Raw genomic sequence first — 25912 nt, 5'->3', positions numbered from 1 at the left:
GGTTCGCGGCGGTTCGCCTGCCAGCTCTGTGTGCCCGGGAAGGGGGGAATCGCCTGGAAACATGGAAGTAAGATATATATATGCACAGGGACTAATGGGAAGAACTTGTGCTGTAACCTGCCGTGTCTTAGGTTGGGAATACCTGTGGAGAAGCGGCGGGGTGTTCTAGTCAGGTGGTTGTGGGAGCTCGGTGCGGTGTAGTTGTGAAGAGGCAAGTGAGGGCACGGGCCCTTCTGAGTAGGTGCCTCCCCCTGACACGGGGAAGACTTAGTTCCAGCGCACGGAGCCAGGGCGAGGCCGGGAAGGTCATCTGGAAGGTCTGGTCCCTTGCGCTCAAGAAAAGGTGGATTGAAAGTAGCAGGGGCGCCCGGGAGAGCTGCTAAGATCAGGATCAGGAGAACAGCGAGGGCCTTCAGCAGGCTGAAGATCTGAAGGAGGCTTGTGACCTCCGAGGCGCTGGGAGAGCCTTCGAAGTGAGAGCGCTGAGGGAAGCCTTAACAAGGTTAGGGCAGAACCATGGTTTATAGTTTATGAAAGGCTTTTTCTGACATGGTTGCCCGGCACGGTCAGGTTTCCTTGGAATACCGTTTGGCCGGCACAATGTGCCGTGCATGTGGCTTGGTGGCAGTTCACAATAATCGTCCCTTTAACAGAGATAAACCCAGACCTTGCAAGAATCCCGTTTTGTGGGGATTTAGGTCTGTGTCTTTAGGAAGACAGTACAGTTGTGTAGAAAATTACATACAACCGAAATATTTTTATGAAAGGGGAGAAAATGTTAAGGGGAAATGCTCCAGGGCAGATCTCTCAGAGCTGCAGGGCTGTGTTTTAGCAATTCCCCCAGTTACTGAGGTGACACTCACTTGTGTAGAAGGTGTGGTTGAGTCTGTTTGTTTGCAGTTAGCTGGAAGCTTTCTGCCTCAGCACAGAAACAACTTTTCCATCTTCATAAATGGAAAGAACAGTAAGTGAAAATAAAGGATATTAATGGAGTAACTTCTCTCGTAACAGATTATCATGAAACTCATTCTTAAAGAATGTTTTCCTTAAAAAGAAAATTAGAAAGCCCACCTGGCATTCACTGTGATCAAGTACAGGGACCAACATGTCGCTCAGTCAAATGAGACCTCGAACATCACAGGTGAGAGTTTTTGTACTTTTCAATAGAGATTTTTTAGATTTCACAAAAAATGTTAAAATAAGTGACAGTGTACCATTTCTAGCTGAGAGGAAAAAACCACGCTTTTAACATACTATGTATAGAAAGCATTCTTTTCTAGTTTATGTTTAGTAACTCAACAATTGCAGAAATCTTTAATATAGCTTATTTGCATGGCTTCTAGTTACAGCAAAGTGTATCCTCCTTGTCAATACCATCTGATTTTCACTAAAAATATCAAGACCCAGACATCAACAGTCCCACAACTACCAGAGGTTTGAACAGCATCTAAGTGAACCTTGCTCAGAGTAGGCTTAGTTACTCTTGTTGCAGACATCACCAGGAGCATTTCTGTGCTTCCAAGGTATTAACAACTGTCAGAAATATTTTGAATTTTTTTTCTTGTTGGCAAGGTCAAGTTGTGGTGTTGTTTGGATCAAGCTTTCATGGCTTTGCACTTTTTGTGAGATGAACAAAGGTAGGGTTTCAGCTGAAGTATTCTTGTAACCATGGCATGCTCCAGAGTATCAACTGGTTTTGGTAAGCTCTCTCCATTGCTGTCACGGTGACATACAGCGGTAGCACAAGCTTTCTTTTCTCTCATTTCCATTGTTGAGCTTGTTCTAATGTGACTTATTTTGATGCTGTCAGCTGGCATTCAATCACAAATTGCTCTACTCATCACTGTTCTCACTATCTAGTCATCATTGTCAGATAGACCCTCGCTCTTCTAGTCCATGTACTAACGTCAAAGAAACCATTCCTGCCTCCAGAAAATGGAAGTCCACCTAAGCAAAGCAAAGTGTATATGAAGAGGGTTATAATACATCTACAGTTATGATCATCTGTTCTTTCTTTAGTTGGTGGAGCTCCATGTTTTTTATGTCCCAGAAGAAGTGTGGAACTTTAAGCTGAATACAGTTCCTGTAGCTCTTACTAGCAAATTCATCTCAGCCGGATTTATAAGGTGAGTATATTCTTAGGCTTCATGTACATGGTAGGTCCTTTACATTGTCCTTCAGTCATGTAGTCCAGCTGTTGCTCTATAGAGCACAATTATGTCTGTCAAAAGAGACTTGTTTTCTAATAATTTCTGGAGGGTAAGTGGTGCCTGTGACTAGCATTATGTCTGTTTGGACTGTATCAGGATTAGCTCCATTGCAGCCCTTGATGTAGGTCATTGAAGTGCACTTCCAGAGCAGTGCTAGTATTTCTGCAGAATAATTTATGTTGGAAAATTACAGTCTTATATTCATGCTGTCTCCTTGAGCCTGGTTATCAAAATCTTGAACTCTTTTCGGCAATGGGCCAGCTTCAAGACAGAGTGGCTTGATGAAGACGGGAAAGCCTGTCACTTCCCAGGAACAGGGATATGACAATCTGAGCTCAGTCTGAAGAAAGAGCTTAAGCCATGTTTCTCAAGGGGAAGCATTACAGTCCATGCAAGCATCAGCATATCTTCTTTCATCTTCAGTAGTATTTCTGAAAGGTTGCCCACAACACCGTGTACTATGTGCACTCTCAGGTAGCTGTTTAGAGGACTTAGTGAAAGATTATTCTGGTTCCCAGTCCTAGCCCCGAACCTGGCACAGGGAGTTGCAGTTTTAATCTTTCACAATTTTGAAAGTTTGTTTCATTCTCCTAAACACTTACAAAATCTGTGTGTATCTGGTGTGGTAAGAAGTTGCAGAAAAATCCAATAGTGTAAAGAGTGTGTGTTGAAACGGAGCTTTTACATGCACCTTGTCTGCTCCTGTGCAAAACATGTCAGTTTAGCTTAAGCTGCAGGGAATATAGGTTTTAACTCATGTAAATTTAGGCTTGTATTGTCCACTAAAGACAATATACTGTGTAGCTGAAAAGATTGACAGCAGTCAGGTATGAATGAGCATGTAAGGCGGAATGTATTCATTCTCACAGCTTCTTTTGTTGAAATGCTTCTCAAAACCAGATGAAATAAGTGCATGTATCTGTTTTGTTTGCTGCACTAGTCTCCATCAGAGGTGCAAAATACATGTCTGGAGTGGTAACTTCAAATCATTTAATGCGATTGGACATCTGTCACTGTTCTCTAGTGTAAATTTATTGCACTAAGGCTCAATTTTGAGTCATCAGCTTCTGAGGATGTTGATGATGATGAGGAGGAGGATTCTCATTGATTTCAGTGGGTTTATATCTGTCTGGGTATTTGTTGCTTGCTAATGAATTTTAAATAAGTGCTAATTAATGATTCTATGGGTACTGTGCAATGCTGCAGTACATCAGCATTAGCAATAACTAGCACCCGTTCAGTGTATCACTGTCTTTAAAAACAAAAAAATATTTTTAAAATATTCTCTCTTATAATCCGGGAGCAGGAATAGCAGTCTTGCTGGTACTAATGCTGTTTGGATGTTGTTGATAGCACTGTCCAGTCAGCTTGACAATCCTAGTACTGTCTGAGTCAGCTTAACAAAGGATTCCTAGGTCTAAGTACAGGCCACTTCCATTAATCATGAAATTAGAGGAAAATATTGTGTGTAATTGTCTATGGCCCTCAGTTCTTGTTCCCATGAACTTGTTTTCTCAGCTCCTGTGATCTTTTATTTATTCCTCATTCCTCACCACAGAAGCCATACTTTTGTTATTTCTAGATGAGATAGCTGCAATGAACTCTAGTTTGCATTACTTTTAAAGTAACACCCTGAAGCAAATGACTCGGATGTGATGAGTCTTCTGCTAGCCAGTGGCAGCAAGTAAGAAATATATTATTATATTGTCCTAGCAGCTGCGTTGGCAAACAATTTTCAGGTAAATCTCTGCTCTATATCTTAGGTTCTGTACACCTAAATAATTTTCTCCCATGATACATCATAGTTACTTAGATGCTTTCCCCGGTGTTCATACATGTGTTAGATTTAGATTTCCATGCTGGTTTGGAAGGGCATTATCAGTGAAGAATGTGCAGTTTTAGAATTCCTCTGAAAGAGCTTGCATTTATTTGGTTTCAGAAGACTGTTCAAGGGGCATATCTTCTCCGAGACATCAGCTTGAAGAAACAATAGCGAATAAGAGATATTTGAATAATAGATCAGCTCTGTTCTTTCGTAAGACCTTGGAAGGATGTGTATTGTATTATGTATCCATCTTTCACATATTTCTTTATACATTTGAAATAAATGACATTAGGGCTAATATCTGCAGCAAGTGTGGGCAAAAAGTGACTGGCGAAGAAATAAACAGGAGCTAAACGCACAGGGACCAAGCAGTGTGGCCTAGATGTGCCCACTCTGCAGACTTGGGTCTCTTCTGCTGCATGCCTGTGCTCCAAGGCAGATTTATGATCTTGAGGAGGGTCCTCTAAGGCCAGGGTGTTTGCAATAATGTGAGGGAAGCATTGTAGCCCACTGAAGTATTGTGTTTATGGTGAAACCGAGGGTGTTTTTACATACCTAGGGTGTGAAGTGAAGGCATATAGGGCTGATTGAGGGTGCAAACAAACCCTGACAAATTAATGTTGAAGACCTGCCCAAGTTGAAGGGATGGTGCATTCTTGTCTATACTGTTTACTGAGAATGGCATGTGCTGCCCCCCAAGCTATGTCTGTGCATTGCTTGAAGAGTGATAGCTGCCTGGGCCAAAATCATGCTAGGTAGTATAGTAACACTTAATCAACATAGGTGATCAACAGTCTCAGGCCTGAATTTGTTCCCTGGTTTATTTTATATGGCAGCATCGGAGCAATTAGAATTGCTTATGTTGTGCTGCAGAGCTTTCGTGTGCCTCTTGCACATTTGGTTTTATTCTGCAGAGATCCTTTTTATTCTATGGTGGTTTTTATACTGAGCTCATTACTTTAATATTTGCATGGCTTCCAGTAGTACATTAAATGAAGCAATTTATATTTGCGTCAGCTCTGTCATTCTCAAACTATGGTGGAAAGGTTCACATTGCAGTGTTTGGTTTTGATTTAAAATACATTTGCATGTATACGTGCACACACCCAACTGTAAATTTGTGTTGGAGAAGACAAAATCAAAGGAATGTGCCTGCTACTTAAAGTGGGTAGTGATGAAGACTTTTCTAGCTCTTAGTGCCTGAAGGGGTATGTTCTACAGTCCTGGACTGGCCCCATGGAAGTTTGTCACTTATATGGAAATGCATGACTGTAGTTTCCAATGTTTTTGTTATTCTTCTGCAGACGAGCAAGAGCATTTGTTGCTCAAAGTCATTTTCAAATTTCAGCTACTTTCACATTCTCCCTTTGTATGGGGTTCCTAAAATATTAATATTGTTAGTTAATGTTCTGACAGCCCTTGTAATACAGTCTACCATAATGTGATACGATGTTCTGACTCTACCACACCAAGACTCTCTGGCCTATATGTAATTACGTTCGGTTTGAGGAGATAGTTCCTGTTTTTGGTCATTCTGTCCTTGCAAGCCAGCATGTATATAGCATTATCTTCCCCCTCTTACTAACTAGCCATCATTATTTGATCTTACAGATGTATTAATGAATAACAACATTCTAGGGTGTCTCCTCACATCACATTAAGAGTGCTACGGGAGAAGCTTGGAGAGTACCTGGGTGGAGTTGCAGTTGCAGATAAATTCAAGTTTTTAAAATGCATTGGGAAAAAACTAGCAGTGGTAAGTTAATATTTTTTTTTCTTTAGTACTCTTCTGCTTTAGAATGGAAACCACAGATTTAGTTCCTGCAGATTAGATAATATGACGTCTACTTCCCTAAATACAAAGGTACAGCTGGACAGGTATATTAGAAACATTCTTTAAAGCATCAGATGTAATTAGTTGCCATCCAGTGAAAAGATGCTAGTTTTGATAAGTCAGTGAATTAAATATGACAAATCTGGTTGCACTAAAAAAAAAATTCCCCCTAAGGTCATTATTACCAGTACATGGTTGGGAATATTGCACTTGAAGAATTGCAATGGAAGCTGAGTAAGTCCGAGTTTCTCTAATGGTTCCTGCTGTGACCTGCCCAAAAGCCTTTGAAGATCAGTCTCTGAATGAAAACTTCTCTGGATGTACATTTGTGTTCCACTAATTAGTCCACTAATACAGCCTGAGATTTACGTAATCAAAAACCTACGTCTCTGAATCATAACTGTTCTTCACATTGGCTCTCTGTATATTTATGTCTTACAAAGAACAGCTAAAGATTAAATAAACTTGAAAATCAGTCCAACTGAAGTTTGATCGTGTAATACACAAAGATTTAAGTGATGTACATAAGTATAGAAGACTTTTTTCCACTTCTCATTTCACCTCTGTTTCTCATGGATTTGGAAATTAATTACAAGCTGGAAATTTGGTGCTGTTCTTTATTTCATTTGTAGTTATCACTAAAATTACCCACACAGAAGAGTAGAATAAATACTAAGTAATGTGCAAGAACTAGGTGAAAAAATCTGAAGAGAAACTTAGACTGTGATGCAATCTGAATCTGAAAATGTGCATATGTCTTCAAAGAGCTGAGGTGTTTTTAACTGCATGATAATAAGTAAGATGGTATATTTTCTTTCCCACTGATAGTTCTGAGATAAATGGAGAAATTTTCCAGCTTCCTTTAGAATGTCAGGAATTTAATGAAGTGTTTTACTTTAAAAGAGAATTAAACATATTGGTAGATAAAAGTGAAGATTTTTAGCGGCAAATTAAAGATAGGATTTTAATTTGGGGTATTTACTGTTGTTTGTTGTTTAACTTTACAACAAAGTGTAAAGCAATAAACCAACTAACTAATTTATTTGTTGTTTAGGGTCATGGTAACCTCATTGAATTACATCTCCATGATCAAATATTTGTTGAGCGTGTCCCACCCCACCCCCCCACCCCCCCGCCCCCGTCTTCTGTTTCACAACAGTAACAACGTAAGCAGTACTAAGAGCTGTACCCTACTTTCAAGTAAGGGTCTTTAAGTGAAAAATAAACGTAAACCAAAACCATAACCATATTTATTTGCTCTTCCTTTTCTTTCATACAGCTTGTGTCTCTTAACAGTGAATCAATGGCATTGCCTGGCCATTATTGAGAGCAGAATTTGGATACATATTTAGTTCAATTTCATTATTTAAATGTAAGGTTAGATTTCTTGGGGTTTTTTTCTGTTGGAGCACATCTTTCAAGTATACATTGTTTATCTTAGACTTTGTTTCTAGGATGACTGTTGAAATCTGAATGGGTATATGACACAAAGAATATCAAAACAATAGATACAAAAAGACATGAGAGTCATAGATATTTTTTTTTAATAGATATACATTAAATCTTTTGCAGTGTTGTATCAGATAAATAGAGAAAATTATGTGAGACTCAGCATTTCTATTCAGATTCAGCTTGAAACAACTTCTGGTAAAGACTTTCTTCTGTTGTGACTGTTGGATCAGGTCCTTTGAACCATAAGAGAAAGTGCAAAGGATAAAGAAATTTATTCGGTACATCCATGTACTCTTGTGGGTCTCATTTAGATTTTGAAAAATAGACAAAGTTTCAATGCCATGTCAGAAAATGTCACCGTGTGCCATGTGATTGTATTCTATGTTCCTTCTTCCCCATCAGGCCATTACAGAAGATAGTGCTGCCAAAGAAAAATGTAGTATGTAAAGATGATGATAGAATACAGAAATTAAGTCATATGCAACATTATTGGTAAAAAAGTATTTTATTGGTTACGCTTCCATTCTTTATCTTCCAAGGTGAAACCAAAGCAAGAAACAGAACTGGAACTGAAGTCATTTGCTCCCCCTTATGTATGTATTGTATGGCTTTTAAGCTATCATTTTCAGAAACTTTTTACATTCCACATTTCCTCTTTTGTGTCTGATTAATATACTGCGTATTTTAGGCACTTTATCCTGAATTATATTTATTACTTGGAGTGGAATACTTTGAAGATGTTTATCCATTATCATCATCAACTCAACAGAGACATTACTTTAATGCAGAAGCTAATGGATCAAGATTATCTACTTTTCCCCAACAAAAACCTGAAAAAAGCAAACGATTTTTAGAAAGCATACAAAGCAGTCATCAGCTAGAAAATCAGGAAAGGCACAGTCCTATGAAATGGGGTGAGAAAGAACCTGTTCCAGTTTTGCACAGAAAACGTAAGCAAGACCATAACAACAGGATTCAAGAAAAGCAGATACAGTTTAGAGAAAAAGGTAAGTTTAACCAATGTAGTGAAGGAGGATGGTGAAGAAGAAGAACTATTATGGTTAACATTTACAATAAAACAATATTTCTCTTTTCCAATATCAATTATTATGCAGATCAAAATGGATCCAGTGGGTTTGTCTTCGCACCAAGTAATTCAAATCCTGCAGATCGGGAGTCTGGAGAGAGTGATATGCTATTACAGACCTCTCAGCAAAATCATCTCAGCCAGAATCAAAAAGAGCATAATACTCCTAAGTGGAATGACAAAGCCAAAGGAACTGCTCTTATTCTTCATGTAAACCACAGTGATGAACAAGGCCAGAATAACCAAACACCCAAAAATCACATTAAATATCGAAAGGGTACTACTGCTCACTGTTATCTTTTTGCTAAAGCATGCTTTTTAGAAAGTTGGCAGAGTAAAGCTGAATTTTAAGAAATCTACAGTTACAGCATGAGTTGGAATATTGCTATCAGAACAATAGTCTAATTTTAGTAACAATAGCAATAACAGTATCTTTCAAAGAGCTGTAGTTTTTACTTTGGATGAGTCCTTCCTTATCACAATGTACTGATGCAAGGAAACACTTGACTATAGTTGATGCATTCGTCTAATCTTATTTACATGAAAATAAATTAGTAAGCAGCTACTGTGAAGATTGGAAAATAATGATCCCATAATTCAACAGCAATTTTAAATGAAAAAATCTTGTTACCAGTACATCGGGGAAAGCATTTGGTCACTTAAACTTTCATTGTCATGTTATCCATGGCTACATTACTACAGAAGAGGAAGTGTTTCCTCCACTCCCTCCTATATAATGTTTATTTATATGCTATTCAACACTAAAATTGAGAGGTGGGGGAACTCTTTGAGCAAACGACAGTGAAAATAGTACAAAAGTATGGAGGGTTTTAAAGCACACATAAACTAGGTAACAGTTATTTGCCAAAATAGAAAATGTTGTTTGGAAGAGACCTATTAACTACTACTACTACTTTAAAATGGGGTGTCTTATGGATACTGGGGGCCATTAAATCTCTGAACAGTTTTCTAGTGTTGTTAATATTCCTAAATTTTTAGTAATTACCAAGAAAGGATTGATGCATTTAGATTGGATTTGAATGACTGCTGTTATATTAACATAAAAATTAAACTGGTTTTGAGGAAATACTTCAGAAAGACAAGTTTTAATTTGAGTAGAATTTTACAGTTAATGTAAAAAAGGTGACCTTTATTCTATTGCAAATTTTTAATGAATAATTATTAAATGAGGCAATATTAATTTTTTCACAGGTATGGGCACCTTATAGATCTCAGTTAGAATGATTTTCGGGATATCCAGTACTTTGAATAAAAAACCAAAAATCTTCATATTGTCTTCTTTGAGACATGCCTGGAGAGTGTATTAGAAAAGGCTTTCATGGATAACTTTTCAGTAATTTCAGTTTCCAGTCATAATCTGTCAAAAATAACTTTGTCCCTCCATCATCATGTTAACTGATATTCAGTATGAGACCGCCTAATATACAAATATATATGTATATCTACATATATATGTGCATATATATGTGTGTATATATATGACTGAAAAGTTTTCCAAAACTTTATTTTATGTGATGAAGGATGTAGGATTTTGTAGCATAAAGTAAAGGTAATGTCTGTCAGCAATTTTATCTTTAAATAGTTATTGTATATATTTTAAAGCAGGTAACATTTATTAATTAACATTTAATGCAAACCATTTTGATGTCCCTTTCTTTGCTGACTCCAGTTTGTCGCAGATCTTCAGTCTCTGAAAGGCAGAAAGTGTTAGATACAGCATTAGTTTAGGGAAGGTGAAATAATTACGTGGTTTATCTGTGATAATCTTCCCTGTACTAGTTACCAGAATTAGTTAGATACAAACTCTCAAAACAAAAATACCTTTTTTTACCTTTATTTCTTTCACCTGTTATTCACACAACATTTCCATACCCCAGAGTTAAGATTATTTGTTGGATTGATTTACTGAATTTCTAATACAGGTTGGAAAGTCCAGGCATTGACAGTCAGAAGAGCTTGAATTTTGTGAGTATAATCTATATATTTTGATCATCATTATCCTGTCACAGACCTAAGCACCAAACGGCTCGTTACAAACATGGAAAATAATGGCCACCAGAAAGATAGCAAACTAAGAAGAGACAGAACACAGGATTCTGGAATTCCTAAAACAATGAAAGACCAAACCACAGAATATGTACACAAAACCCAAAGGTTAGTAAATGATGATTCTGATAAAAGAATGGATGATATTAATTCATAACTAGAAATTTATTTTACAGACTTCAAATAAATGAAAGAAAATGGTGAAAAAACCCATTTTGTTATATGAATTTTCACTTGCTTATTTGATTTTTTTCCTAGCTTGCAGCAATACAGAACTAGCATGCCTATAGCTGATCCTGGTGAAAAACTGCATAGTCAGGTGTGTTTTTCAAGGTAACATTTTCTTAGTAATCTGGAGTAGTAAACATAGTCCTCCACCTATAAATAGTCTAATTTTATAAGACAGATAACTCATGAGAAATATGAAATATTCAAATATAGGTTTGAGAGTAATAAGAAGTTAATTCATGCACCGGTACTTTGCAGATTTGCTAATGAAAAATCAACTATATTTCTAAACAGTGAAATCATCAGAAGTTACACCTCTGGTTTTCATTTAACAGGAACTACATATACAATAACTATCTTAGTCTTATTAATGTTAGCTGAATTTTTTTACAGTTTCTTGACAGTAACATTGTATTGGTTTTATTGGTGACATTTTTATAATTTCATATTTCCTGTGGGATAAATCTGTCTTCTCTTGAGCAAAACTTCTGATAAGAAAAACTAAAAAATTCTTTAAAACATATGTATGATATAGTCATCTGCTATTGTAAATTTTGATTTAGAAATGGGCAGTCCAGACTTCATAAGCAATGAGCCAGATGGCATTTTTAAGGCCCATTATTCCTGGTCTTGCATGGGAGTGTCAGTAACTCGTAGGGTTATGGACGTGGACAAGAACAATTAGCAATAGTCTACATTTTTGTCCATATGTTCTCTGCAATGTAAGTGTGCAGCATTCTGATTTTATTTGCAGAGGTCCAGCTGTTTGTAATTTAGTAATCATTTGTACTGGAAACAGAATAGAAAACCTTATATGCAGAATTCAAATTCAGCCCTCCCATTCATTCAGGCCACTTTCAGCGCATATGTCTAATATAACTATTCAGGATTATGAGTTACGTACTTACAGTTGTGTCTTTTGACTCTGTAGGCAGAGCAAAACAAGCAAAATCATCTTACTTGTCCAAAAGAATATATTTCGCCTCCTAGTCCACCTTTTCTGGCACTTTCTGTAAATCCAGCTCAAGTTCCTGCAATTCAGGCAGAAAGTGAGTATACGGTTCCAAGAAATTGCAAGGGAGTGAACATTTAATCAAGACTGAATAGTTAACGAAGACAGAAATACCTACTTTAGGAAAGAATTTGTACATTCATTCACAGTATTGTTACAAATTTTAATTTGTTGTTGGAAAATTCCAGTCATTTATAATTGCATGGGCTGTTCATAGAGCATGGCAGGTTCCTAGTGCTAGAAAACCCAGCTTGTGGACTTGGGGATGGAAGGAGGAAAGGAGGGAGAGTGGATTATATACTGCTGGCGAATGTGCAAATGTAGCAAAGAAAACCACTGGTAGTATTGCTGAGAATCCCTCCACTGTGGTGGAGGAGGATGATAGTGAGAAGGTAAGTGATTGACCTATTGTTGCAAACTAGTGAAAGTTTGAGATACTATTCTGCCTGGAGTTTAAGGCAAGAATTTGCTACAGTTTATATTGCAAAGTATTTTGAGCAGGAAATACTCTTTTGAACGCTTTTTTGGCTTCATTTGGCAAGACGTTTCAATGTATGCAGTGTATATATATCTCAAATATATAGTTTTAGTGATACATTCTCTAGCCATATAAAAGGGTGTTTACTTGTTTGTGTGTGTATGAATGCCTGGCTGCATGCTGGATTTCTCACTTTTTTTCTAATGTACCAGCCATTTCCAAAAGTTAGAGCTGTTTTATTAAAATAAAAGACTTTCTGCTGCCTGTTCTGACAGAGCTTTTGGCATGATTTGTGATGGGTACATTACAAAAATCTTGATTGATTCTTCCTACTTACAGTATCCAGATGCTTGCTAAATACAATTATCATATCTTTAGAAAAGAAGATGGTAGAACAATTGCAACGAATGAAGAAAGACAGAAGGCACATGGAAAAAACTAGAGAAGAACTGATCAAAAAAGCCAAAGGGCTTCTGGAACAAAATAAGCTGAGGAGATACCACGGTACACTTTTAACTTATTTTTGGAATTTGGAATGAATGAGAAATGATACTGAAGCCAATGTGAAAATGTTTGTCTCCTTGTCAGTGAGCTTAATTACGGAGAGAGCAGTTTGCTAACCAATAGCTCTAAGAAGGCTCATTTGTGTAACAGCATGCTGGAAAGATGCAAGGTTGCAATGTTTCCTTCCAGTTTTTTGTGGCAGTCTTATAAAAGCCAGGATATTTTTAGATTTATAAACCATTCAAGTTGTGTCCCATGTACATACAGTGTCCAGAGAGCTACTGCAGGCCGCTTCGCTGTTTGAGGCCCAGGGCAGCCGACATATTATAAACCTATCTTTAGCTAGTGCTTACAGAGGTTTTTACTGTGTTGATAGGGCTTCTAGTTAAATTGCCAGCATAGTACTTTTTGTTCCTCCTATCTAATGGTATTCAGCTTATGGCATGGAAGTTACAAGCCTGTCGTGACAAGCTTGACAAACCTTGATTTTTAACAAGGTAAAATCTCATTGAAATCCCACCCAAATTTTCTTCGTAAAATTATTTCCAAGTTTATACTTAAAGTATCCTCCCTAAGTCACATTCCAGTTATACAGAGCTGAGGTTTAATCACTTTGATGTTTTGAGAGCATTCTCTTTGTACTTAAAGACAGCTAAATCACTAGGAGTCTCAGCTATTATTTTTAGCTTTGTTGAAAGGAGAAGGCAAGCCAATTCTTCCAGTTATTGTCTTAAGGGCATGGCTACACTGCACTCTCCAGTATGGTAAAGTTCCATTTTAAAAAAAACAAACTTGGGTACTTGAAGCAGTGAATCTGTAGTAGCATGGAGCTGCAAGGCAAGCTAATTTACTCTGCTGAGATAAGCCCTAAATGGCTCCTGCGTTGTCTTAAATTATGTTATGCAGTTAGATAAAATAAAGGTTATTTCACAAGGATTCAAACAGCTTCTGCAGGTTCTTTAAGGAGCATCTCTACCTCTGAATTATTTTTATCAGACCTGTAAAGTTTCGTAAGTAAGTGCATTTGCAAACATGTTTGTGCAAAAGGTATGAAGGGAAGAGCATATTCTGTAGGAACAGCGATCCAGTCTATAGTTAATATCCTCCTAAGATTGCCATGCTGACAGTCACTCTCAGTTACATACCGTATAGTCCTCTAACAGCTGGGTTCTTTTTGGTAAGTTTCTGCGAAGCAGTTGTCCTGATTTCCTAAAATACGCCTTGAAAGAAAGAAACATTTAAGACACTTTGCAGACTAGTGGACTTACATGGCCGTAAGACTGCCCCACCAGATACTGGGGGTTTATGTGCCAGCTGTTAACAGCACATTAACAGCATAGGAGGAATCATAGTTAAGTGTAAAGGTAAATATCTGTTTTCCATAGTCTTGGGAACTTCTGTAAAAAACTACGCTGTACAAAATCTCTGGCTCAAATTGTGCATAAATCTAGAGTGATAAATATTCTGCTACAGTAAAGCTGTGGACTTCAGACTGTGGTGGGCATACCAGTCTTCTCAGGTCTGGAGCACTGTGCAGCTGAAAGCTGCAGAAGAGCCAGGTGGAATGAAATTTTGGTTTTGGACCTTGTGTTATATATCGGTGGACAGATAGCGCCTTTTGTTGCAGGTGATTGTGTGAAAATTCAGTTGCCTTTATAGTGAATGTAATTTTAATGAAGATTTTTCACTAATTGCTGTTTTTAAAGAAACCTACTGCCTAATGCGTGCCTTGGCCAGCTGAATCTTGTGAGATCAGTTGGTCATTACTGTCTTCAATAGACTGGTCATTACTGTCTTCAATAGACCTTATGATAAGGTGAACAAGACCAAACAGCATTACTGTTTTCCTGTGTAGTTCGTGAGGAATGGAAAAAGAGGTACTTTGAAACTAAGAAAGTTACAGTTTCACTGGAGGATGCTTTAAACAAACTGCAACAAGATTTAGAGCTTTACCACCAGAAATTACTCTTGCAATTGGAAGCGAGAGACAGCCGAAAACGACCAAACAATATGACAAACTCCAAGGTATTTGCTTGTATTATTTAATCTCTCTTTTTACACAGCCTGTTTTTTTGTATAAAATGTAAATGGTATAGAATTCCTTCAGCCCATTCTTCTTAAAAAGACTTGAAGAAGTGCTTGAGTCTGAGCATTTGATTCTTTCCGCTTTGCATTTGTACAATACCTTCACGTAACAAAATCCCCTTTTGTTCAGTATGATTAATGAATTTTTCAGTTCTATATTGTTCTCGTCACCCCAAATTTCATGTGCAGAAGTAATGAATTCTGGATTGGAGAACAAGAAATGTCTCTGAGGCTTTTGGAGTAGTTGCACCTGAACTATTGTGCAGCTGTGAGGCTCATGTTACGTTGTTGGTATCAAACCATGGGAAGTTCAGAGAGGAACTTAAAAAAAAAAAGAGAAGGGGGGAAACACCCTTCCCAACAGTTGTATCTGCTAATTTTCTAAATGCATTAATGGAAGGAAGTCTGTTGGCAAATCTGAAGCTAGACTAGGAAAAATAAATGTCCCTTCCTTGTATCTGAAAGGTAGGAGACTGTATGTGCAAGCTAAGAATGTATATTATATACAAATGTGTATAATTTTAGCTATCTTAATATCTACAATATACAAATATTAATAGTGTTACTATTACATTATATCACTAGCTATGTTCAGATATGTTATTACTTCTTTTGGGGGGATATCAGGTTTTCTTTAGATCTCTCTGGCTAGGCACAAAGAGGCTGTATGTGAAGGATATACACAACTTAACAAGCATACAGCAGTTACTTATTTGGCTAGCACACACAGAAGGTAGCTAGGATTTAATGAGCTATTAGGCTAAGCACAAGTATGCTTTCCACCCTGGCCAGGCAGGCATCAGTCAGGAGGGAAAAGTTGGGCTTTGGGGAACAGATCCCACTGTCACTGATTTCCCCTCTTCCACCAGCTTTGTCCTTACAATATGGTGCTTCCTCAGTAGCCCCTGTCTAGTCTGATGGCCCTGCCTGGTTTTTTCCTGCATGACTGTGTACCTTTCTTGCTTTCTCAGTGGTCTGAGCTCAGAGATGAGAGGCTACAGATACCACTTAATGACTCCTTGTATGTGCAACTTTATCGCATAATTTGCTTCAACTGGCACTTTAATAGCATTTTTAAAGGCTTGGAACATCAAGAGATTACCACATACACCACCCACCTCTTAGCATTATTCACTTCAAGGGACCACAGCTGGTTTACATGAGCTGAGCTGAGTATCAGAACCTACGTTTTGAAAACATGAATTTTAGTTTTACAGGTTAATTCAAAGATAGGCTCACCCACAGCTACTGCTGAAATGATGTGCTGTATAACCAGGAGTTTATCTGCACTAAACATTACAAGAGTGTAGCAATCTCATCAATAAAGGTACTGTGACAGAGTGATGCTAAGCCTGTGAGAGAAAAAAATATTATTTGAAGTATGCCTTTTTATTACAAATGGGGAGTAGCCATAAAAGATAATTGCAAAACAATGTGCTGTTACTCAGGAGATCTGATCTGGATCTTAACTTCCCAAAGCAATAGGGAGTGACTTCCACACCCAGCTGAAGGGCCGGCAGCTGAAGAGAGCTGCATTCTCTTGGAGAGCAGACTGCTTACAAACCAGAGATGTAAGCCAAACCCAGCACGTATTAAGGACTGGAGGGGAGTTGGAAGGAGTTTAGAGGATTGTTTCTGAGTGGTGAAGTAACACCCAATGAATGAAGAGATGCACTAATGCTGCACATAAAGTTTTGTTGTTGTTGTTTCATATAGAATTACACAATCATCAGGATTACTACAGTGCAGCACGAACTCGATCAACTGAGGAGGAAGCTGGATGATACAAAAATGAAACTCATAATAGAAATTAAGGTACTCTGCCTTTTAATTAAACAGTCAAAATGTTACTATGTTTAAAAAAAGCTTAGATCTTCCCAAACATTAGATGATGTAAATATTTGGTAAACAGTTCTTGGTTTATGCTGTTCGTTTTATGGTGTTAGTTGTCATTTTAACTTTATCACTTTAGCCAAATTACCCCAGAACACCAGGTTATTAGATGATTTTGAATGTATGGCATTCAAGCACTTAAATTTTCAAGGTACTATGTAAGCTGAGCTTCACAATCTCTTTGATAAAATTCCCATTTCACTCGGTAATTGAAGGAATATACTCTGTGAGGCACTGATCAGTAGTAGACCATGGCTAAGAAAAAAAACAACTGGTATAAAGAGGAAAAAAAAAAAAAGACAATGGCTCACCAAGCAGATGGCAGTCCTCTTCATCTGCTTTATTCCATACTAGTGCTGCCTATGGCTTCCTTTGAAAGGAAGATGATGTTACAGGCCTTCACATTGGATAGCTTTTCAGCTTTGAATGCTTGAAATAGGAGTCCTCTACATCACAGATTGCCCGTGCCCCTTTTTACTGTGTAATCTAGAGTGGATGTATTCATTATTCCTCCTCCATTGTATAACAAGGAGTGGAAAGAACAATGAATTTCACAGTAGCCTCTTAAAAACACCAAGGCTAAGTACAGAAGAAAGCAGTGCTAGAACTAGGCTATCTAATTAGACATGTAAAATTTTAAAGATGAAAGATGTATCCTGTATTCAGCCATCCTGTATAAAATTCAGTCTTAATTATATAAATGCATATGCATGTCAACTCCAAAAACTTCCTTAAATTTTGCAATTCCTTAAATTACTGGGTTTTCTGCAGATGAGAAAGCAGGCAGCATCTGATTTACGAGCACTGAGAGCGGAACTGACACAGAAGAAGATTCATTCAGCTTTAATTCTCCAGTCCAGAAAATGAGGAATTTGAGGATGACTTGACTTTAACATCTGTAAAGTCTTCAGAAGCTCTGTAATGTATATAGAGGCTCAGAATTTCAGAGCATTTGTTTGCATGTTCTTGAAGTTATCTTGTAAAAAGACATCAACTATATAAATGTTGTGGAATTTGTATACAAGGCTACTGAGGTACTGCAGCTCGCTTCTTTTTAGATCTCACTCTTACTATAAGATTAGTCAGCTACTTAAAAATAGTTTAACCTAGTAACGTGTCTAAAACAAAGCTAAGTTATTTCAAAAGTGCAAATAGTGAATTGTGTAACATCACATTGGTATGCTGATGTTCTTTTGTTAACAAAACACCTGCTAAGCAAATAAACCTATAATCTATAACTTCCTGTTCTTATTTTCAGGCACGTGTATTTCATTTTTGGAAAATGATTAAAATACATCTTCTGTAGAACCACAGCAACAGTAATCCTTTCTTTAGCTATTTACTGAAGTATATTTTTGTCATTTTAAGTATGCCTATCTATAAAGTACCAATGTATTGTTACCATATGAAGTATGAACAAAAGCTCAGATAATCTCACCTCATTTCATATCTAGCTGGTTTTGCTCCTTCTCTTATTAGGAAAGCCATGTGGACGTTAACCGTCTTCTATAGTTTGTGGAAGATGCGAGCTTTGTCTTGGACAAGCTCGAATGATGATCCTGGTCCTACTGACAGTATTGCATACTCTGTTTTTCTTTAAGTTCAAGCTCATGCATATGCGTAGATAACAATTTTCTGGAAGAGTAATCAGAAACCTCTTCTTGGCAGGAATTTTTTTTCTAGCTCTCCTATTTGCTTCTTTGCAGTTCCAGATGTTATTACATTAAGCAGAACAGTAACATGCTAGGAATTAATGTCAGCTAAAAAGCTGACAAGGCTGTATTTAATACTGGAAGTGCAATACTCATGGGAAATCAGTAATACAGTAAGAAAATTATGCAACTCTCAAAAGGACTAACTTCCAAGTGTCTTGAGACAAACCACACATTATCCAATTTATTTTCTTAAAGATAGGATTTAACAAAGATTTTAGTGCTAAAGTATTATATTAATTATTAAAACTACAACCACTTTTGCTCGATTCAGGACAGAATCCTACATCCTGTATTTCAGAATTGTCTTATTTAAGACATAAGAGCCGGCAGCTAGCTACTGGAAAAATCTGAACCCAAATTAAAAAAAAAAAAATCAACTAATGATTCTTGACTGCTACAGGAAGGAGAGTTTTATAAAAAAGTCCTCTGGCCTTCTGTTAGGATTTTGTAGCTCAGATAATCTGCTCCAGAAGACCTCTCAATTTCACAAATATCTATCTGATAGTATTTTAGCATATGAATATAAATAGTAATGTAAATTTTGAAGTATCTGTATGTGAAATAAATTTATCAGTTTCTCCTAAAGCTTACAGCGCAGAGTTCTAGTTTAGAGCCCTCTGAATTTTTTTTTTGTATGTGAGAGCAGTAGGCTTCACCTTCATCAGCTGTAGTATCAAGCAGTCAGACGCTCATATGAAGTCTTCCAGTCTTCTCCTCAGTAGCCATTATGGTAGTGCTGCTGTTCTATGGTGTTTTCCCAGTAACTAGCAAGGGGAAACAAAAAAAACCCAACAAAAGCAAAAAAACCACCACCGCCCAACTGACTACATATATCTAATTAAATAGTTTAATTAATGGAGTCACTTAAGCAGGGCACAGCTGCAGTTTGATCTGGTTGTGAAACAGTTCTGAGAAGCAGTGTGGGCTATAAGCTGTAGAACATGTAAAGCCTAAACAGACAACACTATTTACCAACCTTAGTGAAGACAGCATTTTATTTAACAAAAATCCTGTGAACACCAGTCAATCTTTCCCTGACTACAGCTATTTTTAAAAGTTACACAACTTCTTTAGGCAAATTATATTATGAAAAATATGAACTAGAAAGAAGATATAACTTCTTATTATCTCAGAGGCAACACTACATAAAAGCAAACAACAGGCTACTGAATGAATCTTACAGTGTGTGGAAAAATACATATGCAGTTCATTAAATAAGCTTCTGAGTTCTAGTTTTCAGGAAGTAAAGAAGTTTGAAATGGAAGAAAACATCATCCAAGTCTTCTCCGTATTAATGTTCCCTCTTCAAGATAAGGTCCAAGATTTTTGGCTTTTTAAACTAAGGAATTTACATGATGATACATAACCATGGTGAAACTGGAGTTTATTGAATATTTCTTTCTAACTACTTCATGTGACATAATTTCTTCAGTCTATAAAATACTTTAATTTCTAGAAGAGTAATCAAGTACAAGCACAAGTTTCACCAAGTTGCATGTAAGCAACAATCTGTCTCTCCAGTGTTCTTTGTTTAATCTGATTCAAGAGCGACTTAGCTAAAATACAGGTTAGGGTGGGCAGTCAGAAAGCTGAGACTGCACCATATGACCCCAGAATGAATACTTGCTGCACCAGGCAGCCTTAGCAGAGGACCGTTATTAGACTGCTCTTGTAAATCCACCTGTTACCAGATACACACTGGGTTCAAGCTTTAACCAACTTACGGCAGTTACGAAAAATGAACAAGATGAGCAGTCTTTTAAAAAAAAAAAGCTGCTAAAGCAACATTGGAACTTTTTGAAGAATGAAAATTTGCATACAAAATAACAGGATGAATTTGCCAAGTTCTCAAAGTTTTTGTAATCATGGTAGATTATTTATATAAAGTCAAAATCTATGATAGTGTAAGTCATAATTAAAAAATAAAAATTTTCATCATTCTAAAACAAGGGTTCACATAGTTCTTACGGTATCAGGGCTTGCCACATTGCTTCAGTTTGTTGTTCTGCTACAGCTTCCCTGGAATAGTCAAGACTATTTCCATTCCACATGCCAATGCCCCTTAAACCTCTGTTCTTCACATATGCTGCTTTTAGAGAGATGCTGTGAGGGTCGTCATACCATACTTGGTGGAAGTGACCAAGAGAATCCTAGAAAAACATTTGAACACTTGCGTCAGCATCTACCTATCTATATAAACATGATACATTAAAGTTCATTGAGTTTTGATACATTTTCTGTGGAGTGCAGTGAAAAGTACAATTTAAAAACTCAGATATACAAGCTATGTAGATTTACATAATGATAATTCCCTGATTTACAAATTATTTTTCACACAGGACAATTAAAAATTTTAAGTCAAATACTTGGCTTTTTTTTTACTTGTAGAATCTAAGCTACAAATAGTGATATATTTTAACTGAAGTTAGAGGAAAAGACATAGCTAATTTGTATTTTAATTTTTTTTTAAAATACAGCTAAAATCGCAGATACACTATCTAACCTAACAGGTGAATTTAGTTAGAGATTAAGTGCCTTTTTCAGCAATACAGAGTTTTAGAGGAGGTTGTAAAATTTTGACAGTTATGTTGTTTTGACCTGGTCATTGCTTACACCATCTTTTAATCATCTACATGTGAAACTTACTTAACTTAAAATTACATCTAAAGAAACAAGACAACGTGCATACACTGTGTTGTTCACGTAAGCACAATCATTCATGGACTCTTTCACTGTATCTATGTAGAAACCAAATGCAGAAGAGAATATGAATGCAAGCCACTGGGTTAGAAAAACTTAAGAGCATCTCAGAATCTGTTTTAGTTTAAATCAGTCATCAACTCAGAAAAGTAACTATAACAGTGCAGGATGGAGCTATAGGATTTCTTTGTGCCAAAACGTCCTTCCTGAGATGATACAATCTCTCAAGAAAACTTCAAAGTAATAAAGGTATTTATTACTCCTGTAGTCTTCAGTGACTGCACCCTTCTTTCAGACTAGAAATCAAGATACGGAAATCCAGCCATCCTTAGCCATCCTTTACTACACAAAAAAAAAAGATGTAGAAAACACAGATGGAAGAATCTAACCCTGAAAACTTTATAATCAAAGAACATGAACATTTACTCCACAATATGGTGGCTTATAAAGAGACACTTACCTTGTATTCATAAAATGGAGATTTCTGTACCTCATCCCACAGCACCCCTGAAAAAGAACTGTTCACCTGCTTCATTATTGCTCTGTAGGGAACCTGACGCCCTGCAGCATCACTGCAAGGAGCCCCACGGAAAGGTACTTTGGAAAGGGAACAAACATGATCCTGAAAAAAAAGCAGATAGCATGAGTTTCATGTTACAACTCCAAAATAGCAGTACAGCCAAGAACAAAGTCACAAAAGGCACTGGGGCCTCAAAAATCCCAAATCTTCAAGTATCTGTGGCAGACATGCTATTTGTAGACAGAATTAAAACAGTTAAATTTTATTTACTCTGTAGTAATACAGGATTGAATGGACATCATTCAACTTACACAGTTGTCTTATCTTTTCCACTTTTAATTCACTCTTAACATTTTTCATAAGTATAATGTTGTTTCAGACTCCATGATTTAGCCATGAACTGCTATACTTTAACAGCCATAGGTTTGCTATGGTTTGTTGCACCTAGTCTTTAAGAAGTGAGCTTAGTGACTGTTGAGAAGGCAGATACAATTGTTGTAGTGCCTTTGGACATCACCTCTTCTCGTACAGATAACATCTATAGCTCTTTAGTCAAACATGGTGCTTCAGTATCATGGGGTTCAAGTTGCCTAGGGAGAGATAAAATACCTTGTTTGGTAAGACATTGCTCATCAGTTATCAGCCAAGCAAAAGTCTCTGTCTTGAGTCCCAGCTTTATGCTCTTATCCATCAAACCACAGTATTTTGTAATCCAAAAACAGGATAACCAAAATCTAGCCGGCTCTTTCCAAGGAAAAAATTAACAATACAATTGCAAATGAATAATCTCCATCTTACCTTAGATAGGTTTTGGCAGACATAGTCATAGCCGTACCAGGGGACGCCCATCACAAGCTTCTTAGGATCAATGCCCATAGTAATATACTCTTCATATCCTAGTTTTGAAGAAAATTAAGATGCATTATTGCATTTTCCCACTCTTTTTATTCTTAGAACTAATCTAGAGCCAGAGCCAATATAGGACTTGCATGATCCCCAGGCAGAGGCTAAGGTGCAAGCTCTTCTTTACCTCCCACCTGCATGCTCCTACTCTTGCTCTATTCAGATCCTAGAAACTGCTCTAGTTGCTCACACTGAAAACCAGCTGCCCATAGCAGCAGTACACAAGGATGAGACACAAATGTTTCAGGTTCTTTGCAAGCCCAGGCAGACAACATTGCTTTGGCTGCCATTTTTCATCCCAAAAGTGTTCTTCACAATCATGAGGGTTAGACAATTACAAGTAACAGCACACAACTGCTAAAGGTCTATCTGTAGTGTCATAAGGATCTGAGATACTGTTATCACATTAGGACAACACATATTTGAGCACACTCAAAAGCTTTAATACAACCAAAAAACTTGTCTAAGAAATGGCAATCTTTTCTATTTATTCATGTGAACAAATGGAAATGTTCTGAATCCTGGGGAGGCGTTTTGTCCTCACCAACTAAAGTCTGCAGGTAAGGAGCATTGGCTTTTGCAATACAGTCTGTCCAGATCTGACTCTGTTCATCATACGACATCACAAATAAGAAGTCACAGGCATCTGCAATCCCAGTGTAGTTGTAGCACCTTTTATCTATGCATGCTGGAGACCAAGCCACATCAAATGTCACCTGAAGGAAAAATGCACAAGTTAGCATCCTGTATGGCACTCAGGCACTCCAGTTTTCTCTTTAAAAAAAGCTGTAACTTCTAAAGACAGTATTTCCCAAATGTTGCACAGTGTTTAAAAGGAACTATAGGAGAAGCTGCTCAGCTGATAAAACAAACATTAGATAATAAACAGTGAGTGCCCCATTAGTGAATTCAAAACACCAAAGACATTAAAATACAACATGAAAACCATCTGATCAAAAATAAGAAGCATGATGCAAATCCTTAAAACTTTAGTGATGGGTTTACCAAAACATTGTCAGGCTTTTGCACCAGAAGTCTGCATTTGCCCTACTTTCAAGGATTCATTAAACCATACTAATAACTGCCAGCTCACACACGGCAATAACATTGTATCTACAAATCTCAGTGAAACCCTCCTCCCATTTAAATTCATACAAGTCAGAAAGAGTGATTCTTACTACAGCATATCACAGCTAACATTCATAATTAACTATTCATGAGAACATCATGCTTTAGATCTGCATCATTTTTTCATATTCATATGCTAAACAGCGTTCTCAAACCTCCTTGCATTTCATAAAGTTAAACTTAATGTTTGTATAAAGAACATTATTATTACCTGTGATCCTGGAATCTCTCTGTGAAAAGCATCTGTAGTTTCTTTAACAAGCTCTGTTAATGCATAATACTCAGGGGAGGTTTCATTAACTTCTTGCTCTATATCTATGTTAATACCATCCATATACTGTCTTTTTGCAAGGTCCACCTGTTGGGATATCCACGCTGCTCTTCTAGCAGGATCAACGATTTCCTTAAGAGGTACATCACCTAGGCAAGAGGCCTTCAAAAGTTAACACGTATTTGCACCATATTAATAGTAAGGAGGAAAGGTTTGTCTTTACTGAACCAACTAACATAACCACAAAATAAAAACTCCCTACACCCATACTGGTAAAATACAAAGGAGTTAAACTTTTTTCCCAAGCGTAATTTTGAGAACCCACCCCAGAAGAGCTTACCAAGCTTCCTTGAGACAGCAGAGTTTAAAATTAAGTTCCTTTTGGATTTTTTTCCTGTCATTTTAATCTTCTTTCTTCTGCTTAATATTTTTTGAGCCACTGTAAACTGCCTTTCTTGAAGTCAATTTACTTCCAGTATTTCCAGGGAGCCAGAGGGACTGTGTCTTACTGTTTTGATAAACATACTTTTATGTTTAACCTTTGTTGTTTTCCACATTGTGGTCTTGGATTACATTTTTACCTCAACAGAGCCAAAACTTGGTTACAGCATGTTAAGCACAGATTGACAAGATGGACTTTGTCTTTCTAATCAGTGTTTGCACCTACACAGAGTTCCCGAGTATTCATTCACAGAGGAATTGATTTAAGTGAAAAATACTGAAAATTACATGTAGCTCCTTCCCTTACCCTGTCTTTTGGGTACTGCGCATAACATCCATAACACAGACCCAAATGGATATCTACTGCAGGCTTTTCTTCTCCTCCCTGTTTCACTGCAGCTGTGATGTTCCCTGTTAGAGAACTTTTATTTAGATGTCACTGGAATAGTTTCACTATTACTGTGGCAGAAGCTGGGTTTCTTTTTAATACCCTGCACACCTGCATGTGCAAAATGTCAAAGTATCACAGTCCTGTGTGCATTGTCCCCTTATTAATTAATCCTCTTACTGATGTTTAATACTTCGCATACAAGTAAATGTGAAATGTCAAGGTATTATAGCCCTACGTGTATTATGTTCTTATCCATGTATCACATAAACACCCACATTTTCACAACGTAACCAACCTTTCAGTACTATCCTGGAGCCTTTAGAGTGAGCATAGCACACGAGCTCAGGATCGTACTTTCCGAAAGCCGCCACAGTTGTAATTTTTGACCAGTCGTAGGATTTCCAGGTTTCCTTTCCCACATCGAACACGAAGACCTGGGAAAAGGGGTAAAAAGCACTCTCATTAGCTACAAACACTTCTCAGCAGGACGACTGTTTTCCACGTGCCTCTTAAGAAGGCACAAGACACGCGTCTCTGGAAACCAGCTTGCACGGGTGCTTCTCCGCACTCCGCCAGCTCCCGCCCAGGGCCGCGGCCTCCAGCAGCCCTGTGCAACCCCTCACCCTGCAGCGGGGACAGCAGTCTGCAAAACCAAACTCATCACAACCCGGACGTTGCCCTCTCAATCACACGCACCTATTTTTTAAAAATCTGTTCGACTCTAACGCGGGCAGTTAAAATAAGGCAGCGGCGCACGGTGTGTTTAACGTGCTGCTAACGGCGCAGCCCGCCCCGGGACCGGCCTTCCCCGCCGCCCGGCAGCGCCGCGCCTCCCCCGGGCCGCTCTCCCCAGCCTTCCGCACGCCCCGGGGCCCACAGCCGCCGGGCCGGGGGGCCCAGAGCCGCCGGCGGACGCGCACCTCGAAGCCGCCGGTGCCCGTGATGGGGTGGCAGAGCCGCGGGTCCTGGCAGGGGCACGCACCGGCGGCGAGGCGGCCCAGCAGCTGCAGGAGGCCGAGCGGCAGCACCCACCGGCGCCACGGCCGCCCCATGGCCGCTCGCCGCTTCCGCCTCGGGACCGGCGGCGCCGGCGGGCGGGGCGCGCTGGGTGCCGGCCCGGCCGCGCAGCTCCGCCCCGCAGCCCGCGGGGGAGCGCCGCGGGCCGTCG

The 25912-nt window shown here is 38.1% G+C and overlaps 2 protein-coding genes across 2 annotated transcripts; one reads left to right on the top strand and one right to left on the bottom strand.

Annotated features, from left to right (window-relative positions):
• The first annotated feature begins 48 nt into the window (after window positions 1-48).
• Window positions 49-18315, top strand: SPATA1 (spermatogenesis associated 1). Its single transcript, XM_059821778.1, has 14 exons — window positions 49-67; window positions 1012-1141; window positions 2020-2126; window positions 5674-5791; window positions 7861-7914; window positions 8010-8328; window positions 8437-8685; window positions 10439-10583; window positions 10734-10794; window positions 11635-11752; window positions 12572-12697; window positions 14553-14722; window positions 16499-16597; window positions 17447-18315. The coding sequence occupies exons 2-14, from the start codon at window positions 1106-1108 to the stop codon at window positions 17540-17542; spliced, it is 1698 nt and encodes a 565-aa protein (XP_059677761.1). The 5' UTR covers window positions 49-67; window positions 1012-1105; the 3' UTR covers window positions 17543-18315.
• Window positions 18316-19367: 1052 nt separating this feature from the next.
• CTBS (chitobiase) lies at window positions 19368-25796 on the bottom strand. The gene is made up of 7 exons (XM_059821937.1): window positions 25665-25796; window positions 25040-25178; window positions 23853-24061; window positions 23058-23229; window positions 22409-22506; window positions 21551-21712; window positions 19368-20540 (listed from the first exon to the last, which is right to left on the bottom strand). The coding sequence occupies exons 1-7, from the start codon at window positions 25794-25796 to the stop codon at window positions 20355-20357; spliced, it is 1098 nt and encodes a 365-aa protein (XP_059677920.1). The 3' UTR covers window positions 19368-20354.
• Window positions 25797-25912: the final 116 nt, after the last annotated feature.

This window comes from Gavia stellata, chromosome 10, assembly GCF_030936135.1.
Source record: "Gavia stellata isolate bGavSte3 chromosome 10, bGavSte3.hap2, whole genome shotgun sequence".
Lineage (NCBI taxonomy): Eukaryota > Metazoa > Chordata > Aves > Gaviiformes > Gaviidae > Gavia > Gavia stellata.
The sequence above is the reverse complement of the archived record's forward strand: the minus strand, read 5'-3'. Positions and strand labels throughout refer to the sequence as shown.